We start from the raw sequence: 17783 nt of genomic DNA, 5'->3' as shown, positions 1-17783 counted from the left end.
AATTCCCAAAGAAAAGATAAATACAAGGTTGTCAAAATCTCATTTCACAATATTAGAGTGAATAATGTTAGTGGAATCCAAGCTCAATAGCACAAGCTTCATTCAATCTGAACAAGTTCAAGAGACATGTTTACAACATAAATTTTGGTAAACAAATCTCAACATCATCCATAAATTAAAAAAACAAATGTCAACATCATTCATAATTATATTTCTTTATTACATTACAACACTAGTACTACTTAACTAAGTCAACCAACAAACAAAATAAATATATAGCCAAAAGAATTAAGTTCACTATCACTAATATTCAGACAATAAGCGGTACATTTCAATTTCTCATATTATGACCAGGATAAGCAATGTGTTCACTCCTCACCCTTGACTCCGCTCTTGACAACATCCTAAAATGTATATCATTAGTGTCTTCATTTAGTCCAGTATCAGACCTCACCCACTTTAACCATCCATGATGCTTACATCCATAATATAGTCTTCCTGCGTTCTTGATCGATCTAGAGACTAGAACCAATGCTATTAGTCCGCAGTCTCTGCATCGCACATTTTCATATTTGGTATGGTTGATGATGTTGTTACTTGATGATGTCATTCAAGCATAACTTAAAAAGTAAAATTTGACCAAATTAAGCTAAACAATATCAATTTGCTTAAGTAATGGGAAATCACACAATTTTATGATAAGTTTGACCAAATTAAGCTAAACAATATCAATTTACTTAAGTAATGGGAAATCACACAATTTTATGATAAATTTGACCAAATTAAGCTAAACAATAGCAATTTACTTAAGTAATGGGAAATCACACAATTTTATGATAACTTTGTATTAAAATACCTAAATTTTATGACATCATATTTTGTAATAAGTAAATATCAGTGTTTATAGTGAGACAAATTAATGAACAAGTGTCATGAAGCAGTAACAAATTCATGATAACAGAACAGTGTCATTTTGAAGAATGCAATCAGGAAGATTAAGAAATGATAATGAATAAATGTTATATAATAATCAGACAACTGATGTTATCTAACTAAAAAATAAATGTTACGGTCAACAAAAAAAATAGCAGGTTGGGAAACACACGGTTGTCACCATGATGGAAGTAAGCAATTCATACATCACATCTGACCTAAAATTTCCTTCAATTAACAAAAAAGTGAAACATTTGTAAGACAACATACTTTTTGTTTATGTTAAAGAGGACTTATTTGAAAATGAAATAATCATCTTTAGTTCATGTGCCAGTCATTCATAGTCACTCCTTACAGCACAAAAATACAACACAATAATCATGTTGAATCATTTTAATGTATAATATGATACAATTAATTTAAATTAGACTTGATAATACAGTGTCAAATATAAAAAAATTAAGTGATTTCACATAACAAATCACAGATTCATCTACACTGATATTGTTAATTGATGTCACATTGATCATGCACTTATTATAAAATCAACTGCAAGTTCAATTAAATTCTCTTACTTAAGAGACGGGAACCCTAGATACACCGACGACTTCTGGATGAGTCGTTCCGCAAGTGAGGGACGGAAACCCTAGCTCCGTTCCACAAGCCGCGACGAGGCCGCGGGGGAGACGGTGCGACGTCGTCGGTCACGAGCAGGACTTGGAGTCTTCTGTTCTCTCGAAGCTCAACGCAAGGCCGCGATGTCGTCAGTCGCGAGCAGGACTTGGAGTCTTCTATTCTCTCGAAGCTCGACGCAAGGCCGCGACGTCGTCGATCGCGAGCAGGACTTGGAGTCTTCTGTTCAGATTGTAAGTCGACGCAAGGCCGCGAGCAAAACCAGCAGGACTTGCGAGGGAGGGAAGCGGAAGGCAAGGGCGTGACGGCGCTGGTCGCGAGCAGGACTTGCGAGGGAGGGAAAAAAAGCCATGGGTTGTAGAGGGCGACGGAGGCGAGAAGGAAGGCGAGGAGAAGATTTGTAGGCGTTAGGGCAGAACCCGCGATGGCGACGAGGAGGAGCAGATCACTTCGCGTTTTCTTCGCAAGAGAAATTAGGGCCACGGAAATAAAAACTGACACAGACAAAAAAAAAAAACTTGCAATTAGTCGAGAATACTCGTACGTGAGTGTCTACATATATATATCGTATTATTCTATGATCCTGACTCCAAATTAATTCTACGTAGGGCAAACTACGGACTATGCATCGCGTGTATAGTGGAGGCATCAGACAACACCAAGAAAAATAAATACCAACAAATCAACAGAAAAAGGCTCAAGAAATCTAATGACAGTACGTTGTAAAGCTCATTAGACAGTCGTTAGGAGGCTAGTTACAATACACGTTGAAATATTGGTGAATTCAAAATGCAAAAACTAATAGCTCATGCTACTTTTCTTGATAGGTTCTTCATCCCACACCCGACGCATTTCAGAATCACGGTATTTGTAGTTGGATCTGGTTTTATAACAAATTTGACATCAAGAAAATCTCTGATGTTGCGAAGTGTTTCAATACCGTATGGTGTTAACTTCCCCACGCGAACTTTGGATACGTCTGGAGGGCAGAGAGCGCAGAGGAGAAAGACAAGGCCCTGGGAAACAATCAAAAGGCATGTCAGTCCAAGGATCTGAAAAAACAAAAGGCTACATGGGGGGAAAATTGCAGTTGTGAATGGAACTCTGGAAAGCATGGCATTTATTGCAGTGTTGAGCACATGTTGTAATGGATTGTTATGAGGAAGTATTGAAGTAGACCTGGTGTGTGGAATCGACTACGCCCCCCTGCTCTATCTCCCCGAGTAAGATTGAAGCAACTTGAACGCCAACATCCTCAGGAGGTAACATCTCTGGTTTCTCATAGGAATCCTCCATGGTATCCATGTCTTCGGGTTTAGGATGGCTGATTGCAATATCTGTGGAAATCAAGCAGCCAGTAGTAGTCTCTGCAACTAATGATACACCATAGCCTGGCGATCTGCAAGGTGGATTACATAGGAGAATTAAGCTAAAAACAAACATCCACAAGAGCATTCTTGTTTACAAAAAACAAAAGAGCCAGCTAGGCAGTCCATGTTCAAACACCCAAGAAGCTTAAAAGAACTATTTGGAGTATGTTCCATTGAGATTCACTTTGGTTGGGAAAGATTGAGATGAGTTAAGAGGACATGAGCAAGATAATGCCAACACGACCTTAGTTAGGGCAGAGCATCATCAATTGGGTGCAATCAAGTTGGCATTGACTAAACTGATAAGTGATCAAGTCCTAACTGTTCTCCTGTCAGCCTATTTCATCTAAGCTAATGGATTTGGGCCGTTGGATATTTATTCCAAGACTAAACTGACAATTCCATCTCACTATCTGCCAGTAACTATCAACACCAATGTGCCATTCATCAGCCAAATTGTAGTCACTCCATATATACTTTCAGTTCTCACAAATCAAGAAAGCAAACCAAACTAGTAGTTGTGAGGTCAAAGATACCAGTTTCCAATGCAATCAAAACCAAACCAGTAGCTGTGAGGTGAAACTTCACATGTCCTTACTGTTAATGTTTGCAGCTGGATGACTGAAAGAATAAGAAGCCTGAACTCATGGTTTAAAATGACTTAGAAAGCGAATATTTTAGCACAATAAGCTCCAAATTTCACATGCTGCTTAGAATTTTAACAAATACTCTGAATTAAGAATCACATGCATATCCAAGAATTTGACAAACTATCATAAAGAGATATAATGTACTTAGGCAAACAAAGGGTTACTAGTAGAAAGAATATATATAATTGTACCTTCCACCAGATGGTCCTGACCTATGGTCTGTAAAAATATGAACATCAGGTATGAAGCGGTTGAAAATTCCACGAGCTGCATATATCATTCGACTCCCTATTTGAGGAGATACTCGTGTTGAGAATGTCACCCCTCTAATGCTCTTGACCATTCCTTCATCAACCCAATGGGTTGCCTGCATGTTTTAGTTTTTTGTAAATTAACAAATAAGAGGCATGATTTATTACTACACAGCTTATGTATTTATCAAGACTCACAGTTAAGCCGGTTGGGACAATTGGAACTCCAAGAATAATCTCACCGCCGCCAAGGGGAGGAGCTCCCCGATTCACAATTTTCAACTCCAAACCTTCTAATGAAACACCAAATCGCTTGAGCATATGTAGTGTTGTTGTACGGAAGGTATCAACAGAAGGATCTTTAGAATCATTTGTAATTCCTATTTAAAAGGAAAACTATCATGATATATTTTTTTCACAAAATAGGTCACCATACATTGTTAGTCACACATTAAGCATTGTAAAAGATTCATTGGCACTTAACCAGATACAATATAGGTAGTCATAGTATACATTTCATTTTGTCATGGTTGATGGCGGAACAAAGCACATGAAATGATTAGGATCATTAATTAATGTTTAAGCATTCAATGAACTATACTCCTTTTTTAGGGATACAAGTATTGAAAATAGCCTAGATAAAGATTGGTTGATAATTTAACTTCATCAATATTTGAAAAACATATGTTTCGATATGTGATGTCATGTTTTAACAAAGGATGTTGGCCGTATCTTTGAAGTTATTCTAGTTTGTTGTTTAGTAGAGCTGGAGTTTCTAACTAAAAGATTATACATTGTGATTCCCACTTTTTAATCCAGTGGCCCATAAAGATTCGATGTTGTATTATTAAATCAGGTTTGAAAAGATCCTAGGATACTATTAACAAAAAATCTTGTCAAACTTGTTCCCTTTAAATTTACCTTTTTCTACATCCAGTGATTTAATTTGCTGATTTGAGAAAAGTAGGACACTACTTGGTAGGCATTTCTGAGCTTAAGAAGGCACTGAATACAGGAGATGCAACTAAGACCAGTAAATGATCCTTATGCTATGCTTTTAAATTGAAGGGCATGGGAGACCTTTAGGTCATTTACAATGTTATATAATTAAATTGCAGGTTTGATTTGCCTTGGTGCAATTATCACAATTTAACTTATCAAATTATATCATTATGCCACAAAATTCTGGCAAGATTTGGACCAGTGGAGTAAGCCAATAAAACCTTATCAACAATTAGTTTCCTGAACAGAAGATGACAGTAAACTTTTGGCTCATTAAGGAACAGAAGGCTAGTGCATAGACCAAGTTGCAGAAACCTAAGAACTAAGGGCCCAATACCAATACATGATAATTATTTTGCTTCTAGAACAAATTCTAGAAAGGTGTTTGCTTTGCAGCAGCAAATTGAAAGATACGATTACTTGCACTTTTCCCTAGAGAGTATAAATAAAAAAGAGAAAGAAACAATGAGTTAACCTTTAAGAGTAATAGACAGGGCCTTCTTCCCAAACAAGCCCAGCAAGATCAGCGGCTCAAGGAAGTAGCCGATGGAACGACTAAGACCGCAGTCATGTACCAAATACTTGCCTCCGACCAAAACTCCCGGCTTATATCTCAGTTTCGTTCCTACACGAACCAAAAGGCCAAAATTGTCAGAGAAATCGATCCAAACTGTCAATAAAAAAAATCTCTGGAAATCAAAGACGTTCAATTGAACAAGACAGGATTGATTAGGATTGATTTCACGGACGGACCTGTCTCGTTGATTTCGACGGAGCAGTCGTCGGAGATCTTCTCAATAAGGCGGAGCAGGGAGACCTCGTGGGACCGAAGCCCTGGAGAAGTTTCATCTGAGCGGATGTCTTCGATGAGAATTGCTTTGGTCGACAGCGTCGCGAGGAGGAGCCGCTGCCGGAAATGGAAGCTCCCTTTAAGCTTCATGTACGCCGCCTTCCCCATCTTCCCGTAGTAAGAGGGAGAGCGCTCTTCCGTGCTCGACGCCGGCGGGCGGCGGCGGCGGCGGCGGCGGGAGAGGGAAGAGAAGGGAGGGTTTCGGCGACAGACGAGACAGACGCACTGCGAGTTTTGTAGGGTTCTATCAAACCACGAACCCTTAATAAAGCTGGATCCCGATCGGATCCAGCTTTAGTTAAAGCGGATCACGCCCGGACCGCTTCAATCACCGCTTTAACCCTTAATAAAGCGAATCACGATCAGAGTCCATGGACCCGATCATTGAAGCGGTGTGTCTGTCTAAGAAGGTGTATTCAATCTTAAAAATTTATAAATTTAAAAGGGTATATTTAGAGAGTGTTTAGTTGATAGGTTTAGGAATAAGGGATAGAATGATAGTAAAAAATAGTGTTTAGATTGCGGATTTAAGAATGATATTTTGGGAATGATTACTAGATATATGAAAATCAATCAAACTCATATAACTTGATGGATTTCATTTTCATTCCTATTCTTATTCCACCCTACTATCAAACTTATACTCATAGTCATTTCCATCATTTAACCAAACGCCCCCATTGGGTGCAATTCTCATCTTGGAAAAGCGTAGACGGTCATACGATATTTATTTTCAAACAAAACCTAAAATACCTAATTAAATTAATTTTTTAATAAAATAATAAATAACATACTTGTCCATAAAAAAAATTTCGACTTTTTATACTTTTATCTTGTTTGGGCTAAAAATAAAGATAAATAATGTCCCACTTTAAAAAAACGGTAATAATATAATTTTAAATCCAACAATATTATAATAATTTTAAATATTTTTATTTATAATTTTGATCCAAATTAACATGAAATGTTGATCAACCCTTTATTTGATCAACATTTTAATAAAATGTTGAATTGATAAATTTGATTAGTAATAAAATTAATAATAAAATTATTAATTTGATTAGTAATAATATTATTAAAATAAATAAATATAAATATATAAAATTTATTTATGAATTTTAAAATTTTAATAAATTTTATAGAATATTTTTACATTATTAAATTATCTATTAATTAAGTTAAGAATTAATTTGATTTATTAATATATATTTTATATTAAAATCTATTGTCTCAAGTTTCTCTTTCCTCTACCTACAGTGTCGTCGTCCAAATCGACTTCAACTTCGACCTGCTCGCAAGTAGTCGACGGAAGCATCACCGACTACCTCAAACAATTTTTCTATTTATTTTCCTCCTTTCCAATGCACCGCATGCTTCACCGAATGACACTCATCGTTTCCCATCATGAGCAACCGGAGAAAAAATCTCTGTCTGCAACCCGCCGTCGTGAGTCGCCGCCGGAGAAAAGGCTGCAAGCGGTCGTTGTTCCGTTCCAACAGTTCCGATCCATTCTTTTGCCATTATAATGTCGGAGAATGACATTTCAGAGGACTCTCAGCTTTGCATGAAATACATGTTAAGAGGTTGATGCAAGCCGCCGAGCGGTTGAACAAGGACAGAGCCTTTAAGATCAAAGAAATAATCAAAATCGAGGAGCGGGAAGAAAAGGACTTATTTGTAAAAAAATTAAAACGATTTGAAGTATATAGAAATCTCAAGGATGAGGAGAAGACTTTTTATTTTATTTTTAAAATTATACAAGTGTTTTGGAGAACTATTATTGGTTAAAATTTATATTCAAGGATTTCTAAAAGAATCCATGAAAATTTATTGAAACTTTGAATACCAAAAAATTTTCATAAAGTTTTAAAAAATAAGTTTGAATACCTTACTTTTTGAAATTCTATAAAAATTTAATTTAGATATTACTAGATTTATATAAAATTTATAAAAATCTAAATTAAATCCACCTAAATTTTTAAAATTCATAAAAATTATTCAAAATAATTAAAAGTCTTGAATACATCCTTAGAGTTTAAATTTTAAATCAATTTGCTAAAAATTAAAATCGTTCCGTCTAAAATCCAAATAAATGTCTTTCATGAATCCAATAAATAGGGTGGCTTTTGCTACAAGCCTACAATAAATAGGGTGGCCTTGATTATTGTCCTGTCATTTATTTAGACAAAAAAAATTTTTAAAAAAAAAAGTCGAAGAAGATAAGAACGAGATGAGTTGTTGAGGATCACGTGCGGCAATTCCGATTTCCGAGTTCGTCTTCCCCCGGTCGCTCTCTGGGGCCTCGTAATCCATGCATTCCATTCCAAACCCTCCCTGCCCCATAATCAACGCTCTCTTCACCCTTTCGCGCGCCGCTCCAATCCACGGCCTGCTACAATTTTTCTTCCAGGCATGGACCAGCCGTCGTCCTCTTCGCCTGCCCCACACTCGATCGTTGCCAGCATGCGAAAACGATAACGACGACGATTTCTTAATTGCCACAATGCTTAGTGGCTTCCCCCTTTACCTTTCAGTAGCGTTCACGTCAAAAGAATCATTGGCATCCACCCAAACATAAAGACGCTTCTGCTCCTAACTCACCGTCTCTTTTGCCGACGCCAGCCATCGCGTACTCCGTCAACGTGGTGCATGGCGCAGTTCTCCCCTGCTTTATTCCCCCTCCCTTCCTTTCCCTTTCCCTTTCCCTTTCCTCCTCCCACCCCTAAATCACATTGATGACACCTATCGACCGCTATATAAGTGGTAGCACTTTAGGCACTTAGCCACTCAGTAAACACAGTTCCAAAGCTTCTTCTTCTTCCTCTTCTCTGAAAACAGAGTTCTATGGCTTACTCTTCGCTGTGCTCTGTTTTGCTGCTCTCTTTTCTGTTGCTGCCTGCTCTGTTTCACGGCTCTGATGGACAGCCGCTCGCCATGACCTACCACAGGGGAACTATGCTCACCGGGCGGATCTCCGTCAATCTCGTATTCTACGGAAAGTTCACCGTTTCCCAAAGAGCTATCGTCTCCGACTTCGTCGCTTCCCTCTCCCCGCTGCCTGGACAGAAGGACCGCCTTGAGCCGTCGGTGGCCTCCTGGTGGAATTCGCTCCGCAAGTATTACTCCGCCTCCAGGACGCCGCCGCCCAGACTCGCTCTCGGCCGGCAGATCTTCGACGAGTCGTACTCCCTCGGGAAATCCCTCAACGACGCTCACCTCGCCGCCCTGGCGGCGCGCGGCGGCGGCGGCGGCGCGCTGAGCGTGGTGCTCACGGCGGGGGATGTGGCCGTGGAGCGGTTCTGCATGAGCCGGTGCGGCTCCCACTTGGCGGCAGCCGGAAGAGGCCGATCTGTGTACATATGGGTGGGGAACGCAGCGGCGCAGTGCCCCGGGCAGTGCGCGTGGCCGTTCCACCAGCCAACTTACGGTCCGCAGACGCCGCCGCTGGTGGCGCCCAACGGCGACGTTGGGGTCGACGGGATGGTGATCAACCTGGCCAGCATGCTGGCAGGCGCCGCCACCAACCCGTTCGGCGATGGGTTCTACCAGGGCCCGAGGGAGGCGCCGCTGGAGGCCGCGACGGCGTGCGCGGGGGTGTACGGGAAGGGGGCGTACCCAGGCTACCCGGGGAACCTACTGGTTGACCCAGCCACGGCGGCCAGCTACAACGCGCACGGGGCCCGCGGGCGGAAGTACCTGGTCCCAGCCTTGTTTGATCCGGCGACGTCCACGTGTTCAACTCTGGGGTAGCTTCCCCTGTTCCGTGTGCCAGATAAAGTATAGACTAAAGAGGATATCGATAGAGAGAATGCCTAAGTATTATATAAAACGAGAGTGAATAAAAATGAAAATTTGTGAATATTTGAATATGTAATTACGTCGTACCGAACTGTGTGACTTTTAAGTATGTGAAATAAATGGTAAAAAAATGTTTTATATATTTTCTTCATATATTGTTAGATCATTCCTTAATAGGGTTTTTAAAATGAATTCGACAGTTAATCCGATCATGTGGGGAATGACAGTCAGTGCACGCCTCCGACAGCCCACCTCAGGATAATATGGTATTGTCAATTCAATTATTATGATAAAAGGTGTCAGCATAATTAATTTAATCATGTGATAAAAAAATAATTTTCGCGTCTCCGTCGATACGTGGGAGGAGGTACATTTGTAATTATCATGTGATAAAAAAATAATTTTCGCGTCTCCGTCGATACGTGGGAGGAGGTACAGTTGAACATGTTTCGACCTTATGAGAGGAAGCATATTTAAACATGTCAAGTTTCGATTTCATACGACAACATTTCATATTTTAATCATAGCATCGCTCTAAGGGATCCGTAATTAATTCGATCATGGTGGTAAAAGTGAATATATTCATCCCAACATCTACGTCAATTTATCCCAGGATCAACACGGAGGAGATAAATCACGGACGACTACTAGACTTTGGAATAGTGACTAGCATATAAAGAAGACATTTATCTTAAATTTGTCGAGATTCGAACTTTAGATCTTATGGTGACAATACTTCATGCGCTAACCATTAGATCGTACCGAAGAGACTATAATCAATTTGATCATGATGATAAAAAATGAATACATTCGCTCTCAATATTTCGATCAACTTATCCCATGACAATGATTGATTTTATTTTTTTCACTTTGAATTGTTTATCGTATAAAGGTGAATTCCCTTGTTTCTCAATCAATGCTTCATTACATTTGATGTGTTTCCTTTTATTTCATGTTTTTTCCGTGTTTGTTGTCTCTAGCCCAGAAAAAGCGAATCTTGATTTTAGTATGAATATTTATTGCTATGACTAATTTTGTAATTTACTTTCTGGGTTTTTTTTCTTCTTCAATTTTTCTGTTTTTTTTTTTGAAAATTGCCATGTTTATAAGACTGTATTTTCTAGAATTTATCTCTCTGATTCTTACTTGTTTAGGTCCTAGTAAAACGTTTTTCGTTTCCTGTATTCAAGGTGTTTGAAACCGTATAAATGTCTTGAAACTTCTGTTTGTTTCTTGTCACTATATATAAGTATCAAGGTTTGGATCAATCGGATTATTTATGATTCTGTTCGTGCACTGAGTCGATGAAAACTGGGGACATGGCGCTCTCTGCTACTCCCCGGTGATCTTCACAGCGGCGTAAACCTGTGATGAACCTGCAACCAAGTCGGACCGGGAAGGGGTTCCCGGCGACGACCCTCCGACGCTCAAGTCAGACGACGGCGAGAAGAATCACAAGCAGAACAGAGACTATGGCTACAGTAGAATAGGAGAGAAAATCATACCTCCGTCGAAGTCCGGGGGTCTTTATATAGGACCCCGGAGAGGCGCGTGCACGCTTCCCAAGGCGTGCACGCTCCTCAAAGCATATCTTGGAATGATTGTGCCAGAAAAGCATGTCTGACACCATACCTCAAGTGTCCGAGCATATCTCTGTCATGGCAGCGGAAACTTCCTCTGTACGATCCTTGATACGGCCCCGCCGCCGACCATGCTGCTTGTCGGCAGCAGACGTCTCGAGAATGATATCACTAGCTGCCACTTTTGTCCTCTTCTAAACCCTTTGTCTTTAACCAAGCTGGTTCGGGCTAATCGCTCGGTCTCCCGGGCGCCCAGGTATACCTGTGCCTCGGACCGGGTGAGCCGGCCAATCGGTCATATACTCTGATGGGGGCACCAGCTAATTGTTCTGCCGTTCGGCCTAACCACCCAGCTACTTGGCATAGCGATTCCTCTATAAAAGAGCTGGTGAGCGTCGGAAGCTCGACCCAAGGTCGAGCTGTCTTCGTACCGGTTCGGGATCTACCCAGGCCGGTCGGCCAAGGAATTCCTCCCTGCTCGGCCGAACCTTTGACTCCTTCGTACCGTTGACCCCTCCCTTTGTGGGCCCCTGCTCCTTGCCACCGGATCACATGTCTTCCCTTCAAGTCTAGTCGAAGGAGGTGCAAGTCCGACTGACTGGACTGTTGGCTTGGGGGCGTGTTTGCCACTCGGTCGTTGATGTGAGTGTTTCTCCGATGGGGGGCTACGCACATGGGCGATGCCGATCGGCACATCACCGGTTGGTACTTGGAAAGTTTTATTTGCCAGCCGTTGTCCCGTCGCTCCGGCATCGGTCGCGTTGATTATCCCTAGAAAACTCCTCGGCATTTGTGTAAATTACCGCCATTAAGGCTGAGCACGCGGCCATGCTCGCATGATGGTGCTCATTAAATGCGACCCGTGGGCGAGCGCCACATGGGCGCGCATCCATCAGCGTTCACTCGAGCCGTCAGGTCTGAGGTGACTTTTAGCTTTTCGAATTCGACGGTCAGATCCCCTCCTCGGATCCTGTGACCTGGATCGGACGGTTCCGGTCAATCGAGCCCCATGTTTATAAGGGCATCTCCTCTCCCCCAGCCTCTTCGCGATATCGCGTGCGCATCCGAAGGCTTCTGCTTCCTCTCGTTCAGCATTCCGGCGAACTCGTTGCTTAGCTTCCCGATGATCCGTCGCCTCCTTCTTTGGTCCTATCTCTCGTAAGGTCCCTTCGCCCTTCCCCTTTTCAGTTCTTTCGTGTTTTTCTTCGCATTTTCGTCGTATTCGTGCCTTCTTAGACACTGTTCCGGCCATCCTTTTCCTTAACCTCTGCCATCTCTTTCTTCGGCCCTTATCACCAATGGCCAGTTCTTCTCGTCAGTCCGACCTCGCCCCCGGCCTCTGCTATACTACCACAGAGAGTCGTTTCGACGAGAGGGATGTGCTGAGCCTCACCCGAACCTTTGAACTTCCCTCTGACCACGAACTAATATTAGCCACACCCTCTGATCGACCACACGACCCTCCGACCGACACTATTTATTTTTTTCGAGACCAGTTCGTGGCCGGTCTATGCTTTCCTATTCATCCGTTCATCCTTGAGGTGTGTAACTATTTCCGCCTCCTGCTCGGCCAACTCGTCCCTAACTCCTTTAGGTTGCTGTGCGGGGTGGTTGTCCTCTTTAGGTTGCACGACATTCCCTTAGTCCCTAAGACCTTCCACTACTTCTACTACCCCAAACAGTCCAAGTGGGGTACCTTTCTCTTCCAATTGCGGATCGGTCTAGTCTTTTTCGACAAGATGCTGACCTCGAACAAATACTGGAAGGAAAACTATTTTTATCTTCATTTTCCCGAGCGGCCGCCCTTCCGCACTAAATGGCAGACCACTGTGTCGAGCCCGCCGGATCTCGGTAAATATAAGAGCAAGCCAGATTACCTTCACGCAGCCAATTTGCTAGCCGGGCAAAGATTCAACATCAACAAGCTGCTCTACGAGGGGGTGTTATATATATTTGGACTGAGCCCGATCAGAACGAAGCTTCCGAGCAGCATGGGTAAGCATTTTCCTCATCCTCCTTCCTTTTGGTCTAACTGATTTATTCTTCTTTTATGCAACCGACATCATGTGGCGCGCCAAGGTTGCTGATCGGCTGAAGTTGAAAGCTGCCGAGGTGGAGGCGGCGTCCGCGAAGGAGATGGCCGATCTAGGTATCGAACCGATCGGCTCGCATGAGGGTGAAAGCGAAGAAGCTTCACATGCGGTTGGAGAGTCAGTCGCTCGTATTTCTACAACTGCACCAGTCGGTGATGCTATCTCATCTGCCGGACAACCATCATCGGAAGAAGCAGGTCACTCGACCGATGACTCCCCCCTGATCATACGCAAACGGCGTCGGACGGATCTCCACACTCAATCAGCTACATCCATGGAATCGGTGACTGAGCCAGCCGACGCCCCCTCTGTAACAATCGCCCCGACCCCTGCTCCAGTCGAGGTCATTTCTTTGGATCGAACTCCTTCCCAGCTTGATCTGCCGGTGGCTTCTCTTGGAGCGCCGCCCGTCAATTCTTAGCCACGAGCTCTTCTTCGGCTTAGGCGTTCTGGTATAATATCTGCCCCGCTCGGCGAGTCATCCAAGCACGTAACCTCAGCTCAATCTGATCCGAGCGGCCGTCGAGTGGTTAAGGTCGTCCTCCACCTCCCAACAGAAGAATTTCTTATGGCGGCTGATCGGTCAGTTGCCCCTGAGCATCATATTACTATCCGCAGACCGCTCGCCCGGATATGGGAGGATGTGAGGGCCCGCGTCGCCTTGATGACTCCCGGTCAGCTCGGCGACAGCCACTTGCAGCAAGCTACCGGGGTATGCTTCTTAACACCATACATGACTATTTGACTTGGTTCGTGATATTATTTCCTCTGTGCGCAGAACTGGGTAGAGAACATTGCGGTCAGCAACCGCCTGGCTGCACTGGAGGAAGAATTGAAAAAGCTTCAAATTTCCGGAGGGACGCCAGCTCAGGGGCCCTCATACGCCACGCTTTGGACCGAGCTGAACAAATTGGAGAAATTACTGGCTGCCGAGCCGCACAAGTCTTCTGGCCTGGAGACTAGGGTAGCTGGGCTTGAAGCCCAGGTGAAATCTCATGACCAGGAGATGCAGCTGGCGACCAATAGGAAAAATAGGGTCGTCTCTGATTTAGAGGCAAAGAATGTGCATGCCCGAGCGCTGGAGCAGCGCGTCAAGGAGTTGGCCGATCTACTATCTGCTGAGCAGGAGGGCCAATCGGCTGCTGAAGCAAAACTTCAAGGAGACAAGAAAGATCTCCAAGACGCTCTTGACGCTTCCCGAGAAGCGCTGAAAGAATATCAAGATGGTGAATCAGGCCGCTTCGAGGCGATGAAACAAAACTATCTCCGCTCGGACGAATTCAGCGGGAAGTTTAGTGATCGGCTAGTTATAGCCTTTGAGGAAGTCATCCGGGCGACAACTGTTTATCTGAAGGCTAAGGGCCAACTTCCGGAGACGGCCTCCATCCCTCCCAAAGACTTTGCCGGTCTGCTAGAAACCATCCCCGAGCCCATTTTTGAAGCCTTGGAGTGAGGAGCGTTTTCAGCTTTGTCTTTGTTTCTGTGTTTTTGAGGTGTATCTGTATGCTCGTCGTTCTGCGAGTTACAATTATCCGCTTTAATCTGACTTTAAACTTACTTGACTGTGTTATTTTTGTACAATGCGTTAATAAAAAATTCCATCTCTGCTAATGTTACTTCTTCGCACGCATTTTTCCTGAGTAGTATTCAGTAGTCCTTGGGCCGGGATGTGTATAGTCGCCGGTCCGACTCAGGGATTTACCGTCGCCGCTCGACGGTCTTCGGGTCAGAGGGTTTATATAGTCGCCGATCCGACTCAGGGATTTAACGTCGCCGCTCGACGGTCTTCGCGCCGGAGTTTTTATAGTCGCCGGTCCGACTCAGGGATTTAATGTCGTCGCTCGACGGTCTTCGCGCCGGGGTTTTTATAGTCGCCGGTCCGACTCAGGGATTTAACGTCGCCGCTCGACGGTCTTCGGGCCGGAGTATTTATAGTCGTCTGTCCGACTCAGGGATTTAACGTCGCCGCTCGACGATCTTCAGGCCGGGGTGTTTATAGTCGCCGATCCGACTCAAGGATTTAACGTCGTCGCTCGACGGTCTTCGTACGACATAAATTGTTCCTTTGACTTTACTCCTGCGGTCAAAAGATACAATAGAATTGAACATTATGAGTTACAATGGCACACCTTTCACCCAGCTCGGTACGGCTGGAGGTGATTTGCGCTCCACGGTCGCTCTAGCTTGCGTCCATCTTCATCTTCGAGGTAATAGGCTCCCGAGTGGAGCTTTTCTACAATCTTGAACGACCCGGCCCAAGGAGCTCCTAGCTTGGTCACGTCGCCGACCGGCTTGACTTTCTTCCAGACGAGATCGCCGACCTGAAAAGATATGGGAATTACCCTTCTATTATAGTTTTGCTTCATCCTCTGCCGATACGCCATCAATCGAACGGCGGCTTTGGCTCGCGTTTCGTTCACCAAGTCCAGCTCCAAATGCCTCCGCTCGGCATTATTCTCGTTGTATACTTTGACCCGGTCGGACTCTACCCCAACTTCTACTGGGATGATGGCTTCCCCGCCGTACACCAGGTGAAATGGGGTCGCTCCTGTTCCCTCCTTGGGCGTCGTTCGGAGCGCGAAGCGCCCATAATACCCCCGGGCAGCTCGTCGACCCAACTACCACCCTTATGGTCGAGCTGAGCCCAGAGAATTCGTAAGATCTCCCGATTGGTGACTTCGGCTTGCCCGTTACTTTGGGGATATGCTACAGAGGTGAAGGTCTGTTGAATGCCATACCCCTCACACCATTTCTTGAGCTGCTGACCCACGAACTGCCTTCCATTATCGGAGATGAGTCGCCGCGGGATGCCGACCCGACAAATGATATGCTGCCATATAAATTTCTTGACCATTTCCTCGGTTATTTTAGCTAGCGGCTCGGCTTCAACCCACTTAGAAAAATAGTCCACTGCTACTAGCAAAAACTTTCGTTGTCCGGTCGCCATTGGAAATGGTCCCACAATGTCCATGCCCCATTGATCGAACGGACAGGACACCGTGGAAGTTTTTAATTCTTCCGCAGGACGGTGTGAGAAACTGTGGTACCGTTGGCAGGATAAGCATGTGACTGTCCGAGCGGCGTCCTCCTATAAAGTCGGCCAAAAATAGCCGGCCAAAAGAATCTTCCTTGCCAACGAACGACCGCCCGGATGCCCGCCGCATGACCCTTGATGCACTTCTTGCAAAATGTAGTCCACATCCTCCGAGCCGACGCATTTAAGCAGAGGCCTAGAGAACACCTTTTTGTAGAGCTGGTCGCCAATGAGGACGAACCGACCAGCTCTTCTTCTGAGCAGGTGTGCCTCCGATCGGTCGGATGACGTGTTCCGGACTTCAAAAACTCTGTTATAGTCGTTCGCCAGTCACTCGGGAATACGAGTCCCTCCATTCGGTCAATGTGGGCGACCAGGGACAATAGGTGTTATCGAACTGGCCAGCTTGGCCAGTTCATCTGCAGCTTGATTGGCCGAGCGGGGGATCTTCTATACCACCACCTCTCGGAAACGGACCCTTAGTTTGGCAAAGGCTTCCGCATAAAGCTTTAGCCTAACGTTGCTTATCTCAAACACCCCTACGAGTTGCTGAGCGGCTAACTGTGAGTCTGAATGAATTAACACATTGCTATCTCCCACATGCCGAGCAGCCTGCAGACCTGCTATAAGCGCCTCATACTCAGCTTCATTGTTGGTTGTTATGTAGTCCAGCCGTACGGATAGGTGCATCCGTTCTCCGTGGGGGGAGACCGGCAACACGCCTACTCCACTTCCTTACCGAGTGGACGATCCATCTACATACACCTTCCAGGTAGTTTCGGGCTCGGGATTTTATACCTCGTTGATGAAATCTGCCAACGCCTGCCCCTTGATTGCCGTCTGAATCTGATATTGTATGTCAAACTTGCTAAGCTTAGTCGTCCATTTGATCAGCCGCCCGGATGCCTCAGGGTTCAATAGAACTCGGCTTAAGGGGCTATTCGTCATGACAATAATCGTATGCCCTAGGAAATATGGCCGGAGCCTTCGAGCGGCCAAAACAAGTGCGAAGGCAAGCTTCTCAAGACCAGTGTAGCGAGACTCAGCATCCTTTAAGATATGGCTAAGGAAATACATTGGCTGTTCTTCGCCGTTCTGCCTTACTAGCGCCGAACCGACCGCATGCTCAGTTGAAGACAGATAAATGCGGAGGGGCTCGCCGACAGATAGCTTAGCTAATACAGGTATTGAGTATAGGTAGACCTTCAATTCTTTGAATGCTCGGTCACATTCCTCATCCCATTGGAATTTGGTCACTCGACGCAGGATCTTGAAGAAGGGCATACTCCGATCGGCCATCCGGGAGATGAACTGGAATAGCGCTGTTATGCGTCCCGTGAGACGCTGGACTTCCTTTAAGTTTCGGGGCGGCGGCATATCCTGTAGCGCTTTGACCTTGCTAGGGTTGGCCTCAATGCCCCGCTCGGTGACTATGTAACCTAGGAAACGACCACCTTTTGCTCCGAACAGACATTTCTGCGGGTTCAACTTGATCCCGTATGCCCGTAGTGTATGGAAAGTTTCCTCCATATCCGCATAGATATCGGCTGCCCGGAATGATTTAATGAGTATATCATCAACATATACCT

General features: G+C 44.4%; 2 protein-coding genes across 3 annotated transcripts; one reads left to right on the top strand and one right to left on the bottom strand.

Moving 5' to 3' along the window:
• Positions 1 to 2263: 2263 nt before the first annotated feature.
• On the bottom strand, positions 2264 to 5938 carry LOC121975765 (probable RNA 3'-terminal phosphate cyclase-like protein). Of its 2 annotated transcripts, none has more exons than XM_042527606.1 (6): positions 5593 to 5938; positions 5315 to 5464; positions 4036 to 4130; positions 3778 to 3953; positions 2746 to 2965; positions 2264 to 2582 (listed from the first exon to the last, which is right to left on the bottom strand). In XM_042527606.1, exons 1-6 carry the CDS (start codon positions 5795 to 5797, stop codon positions 2373 to 2375), a joined length of 1056 nt encoding a protein of 351 aa, XP_042383540.1. In that variant the 5' UTR covers positions 5798 to 5938; the 3' UTR covers positions 2264 to 2372. The 2 variants fall into 2 exon arrangements, with proteins under 2 accessions (XP_042383540.1, XP_042383539.1); XM_042527605.1 differs by having other exon boundaries at positions 4036 to 4217; positions 5593 to 5936.
• Positions 5939 to 8218: 2280 nt separating this feature from the next.
• Positions 8219 to 9629, top strand: LOC121975764 (protein PHOSPHATE-INDUCED 1 homolog). The gene has a single exon (XM_042527604.1). The coding sequence runs from the start codon at positions 8534 to 8536 to the stop codon at positions 9437 to 9439; it is 906 nt and encodes a 301-aa protein (XP_042383538.1). The 5' UTR covers positions 8219 to 8533; the 3' UTR covers positions 9440 to 9629.
• The last annotated feature ends 8154 nt before the right edge of the window (positions 9630 to 17783 follow it).

The sequence above is a fragment of the Zingiber officinale genome, chromosome 4B (assembly GCF_018446385.1).
Source record: "Zingiber officinale cultivar Zhangliang chromosome 4B, Zo_v1.1, whole genome shotgun sequence".
In the NCBI taxonomy this organism is placed as follows: domain Eukaryota; kingdom Viridiplantae; phylum Streptophyta; class Magnoliopsida; order Zingiberales; family Zingiberaceae; genus Zingiber; species Zingiber officinale.
The sequence above is the reverse complement of the archived record's forward strand: the minus strand, read 5'-3'. Positions and strand labels throughout refer to the sequence as shown.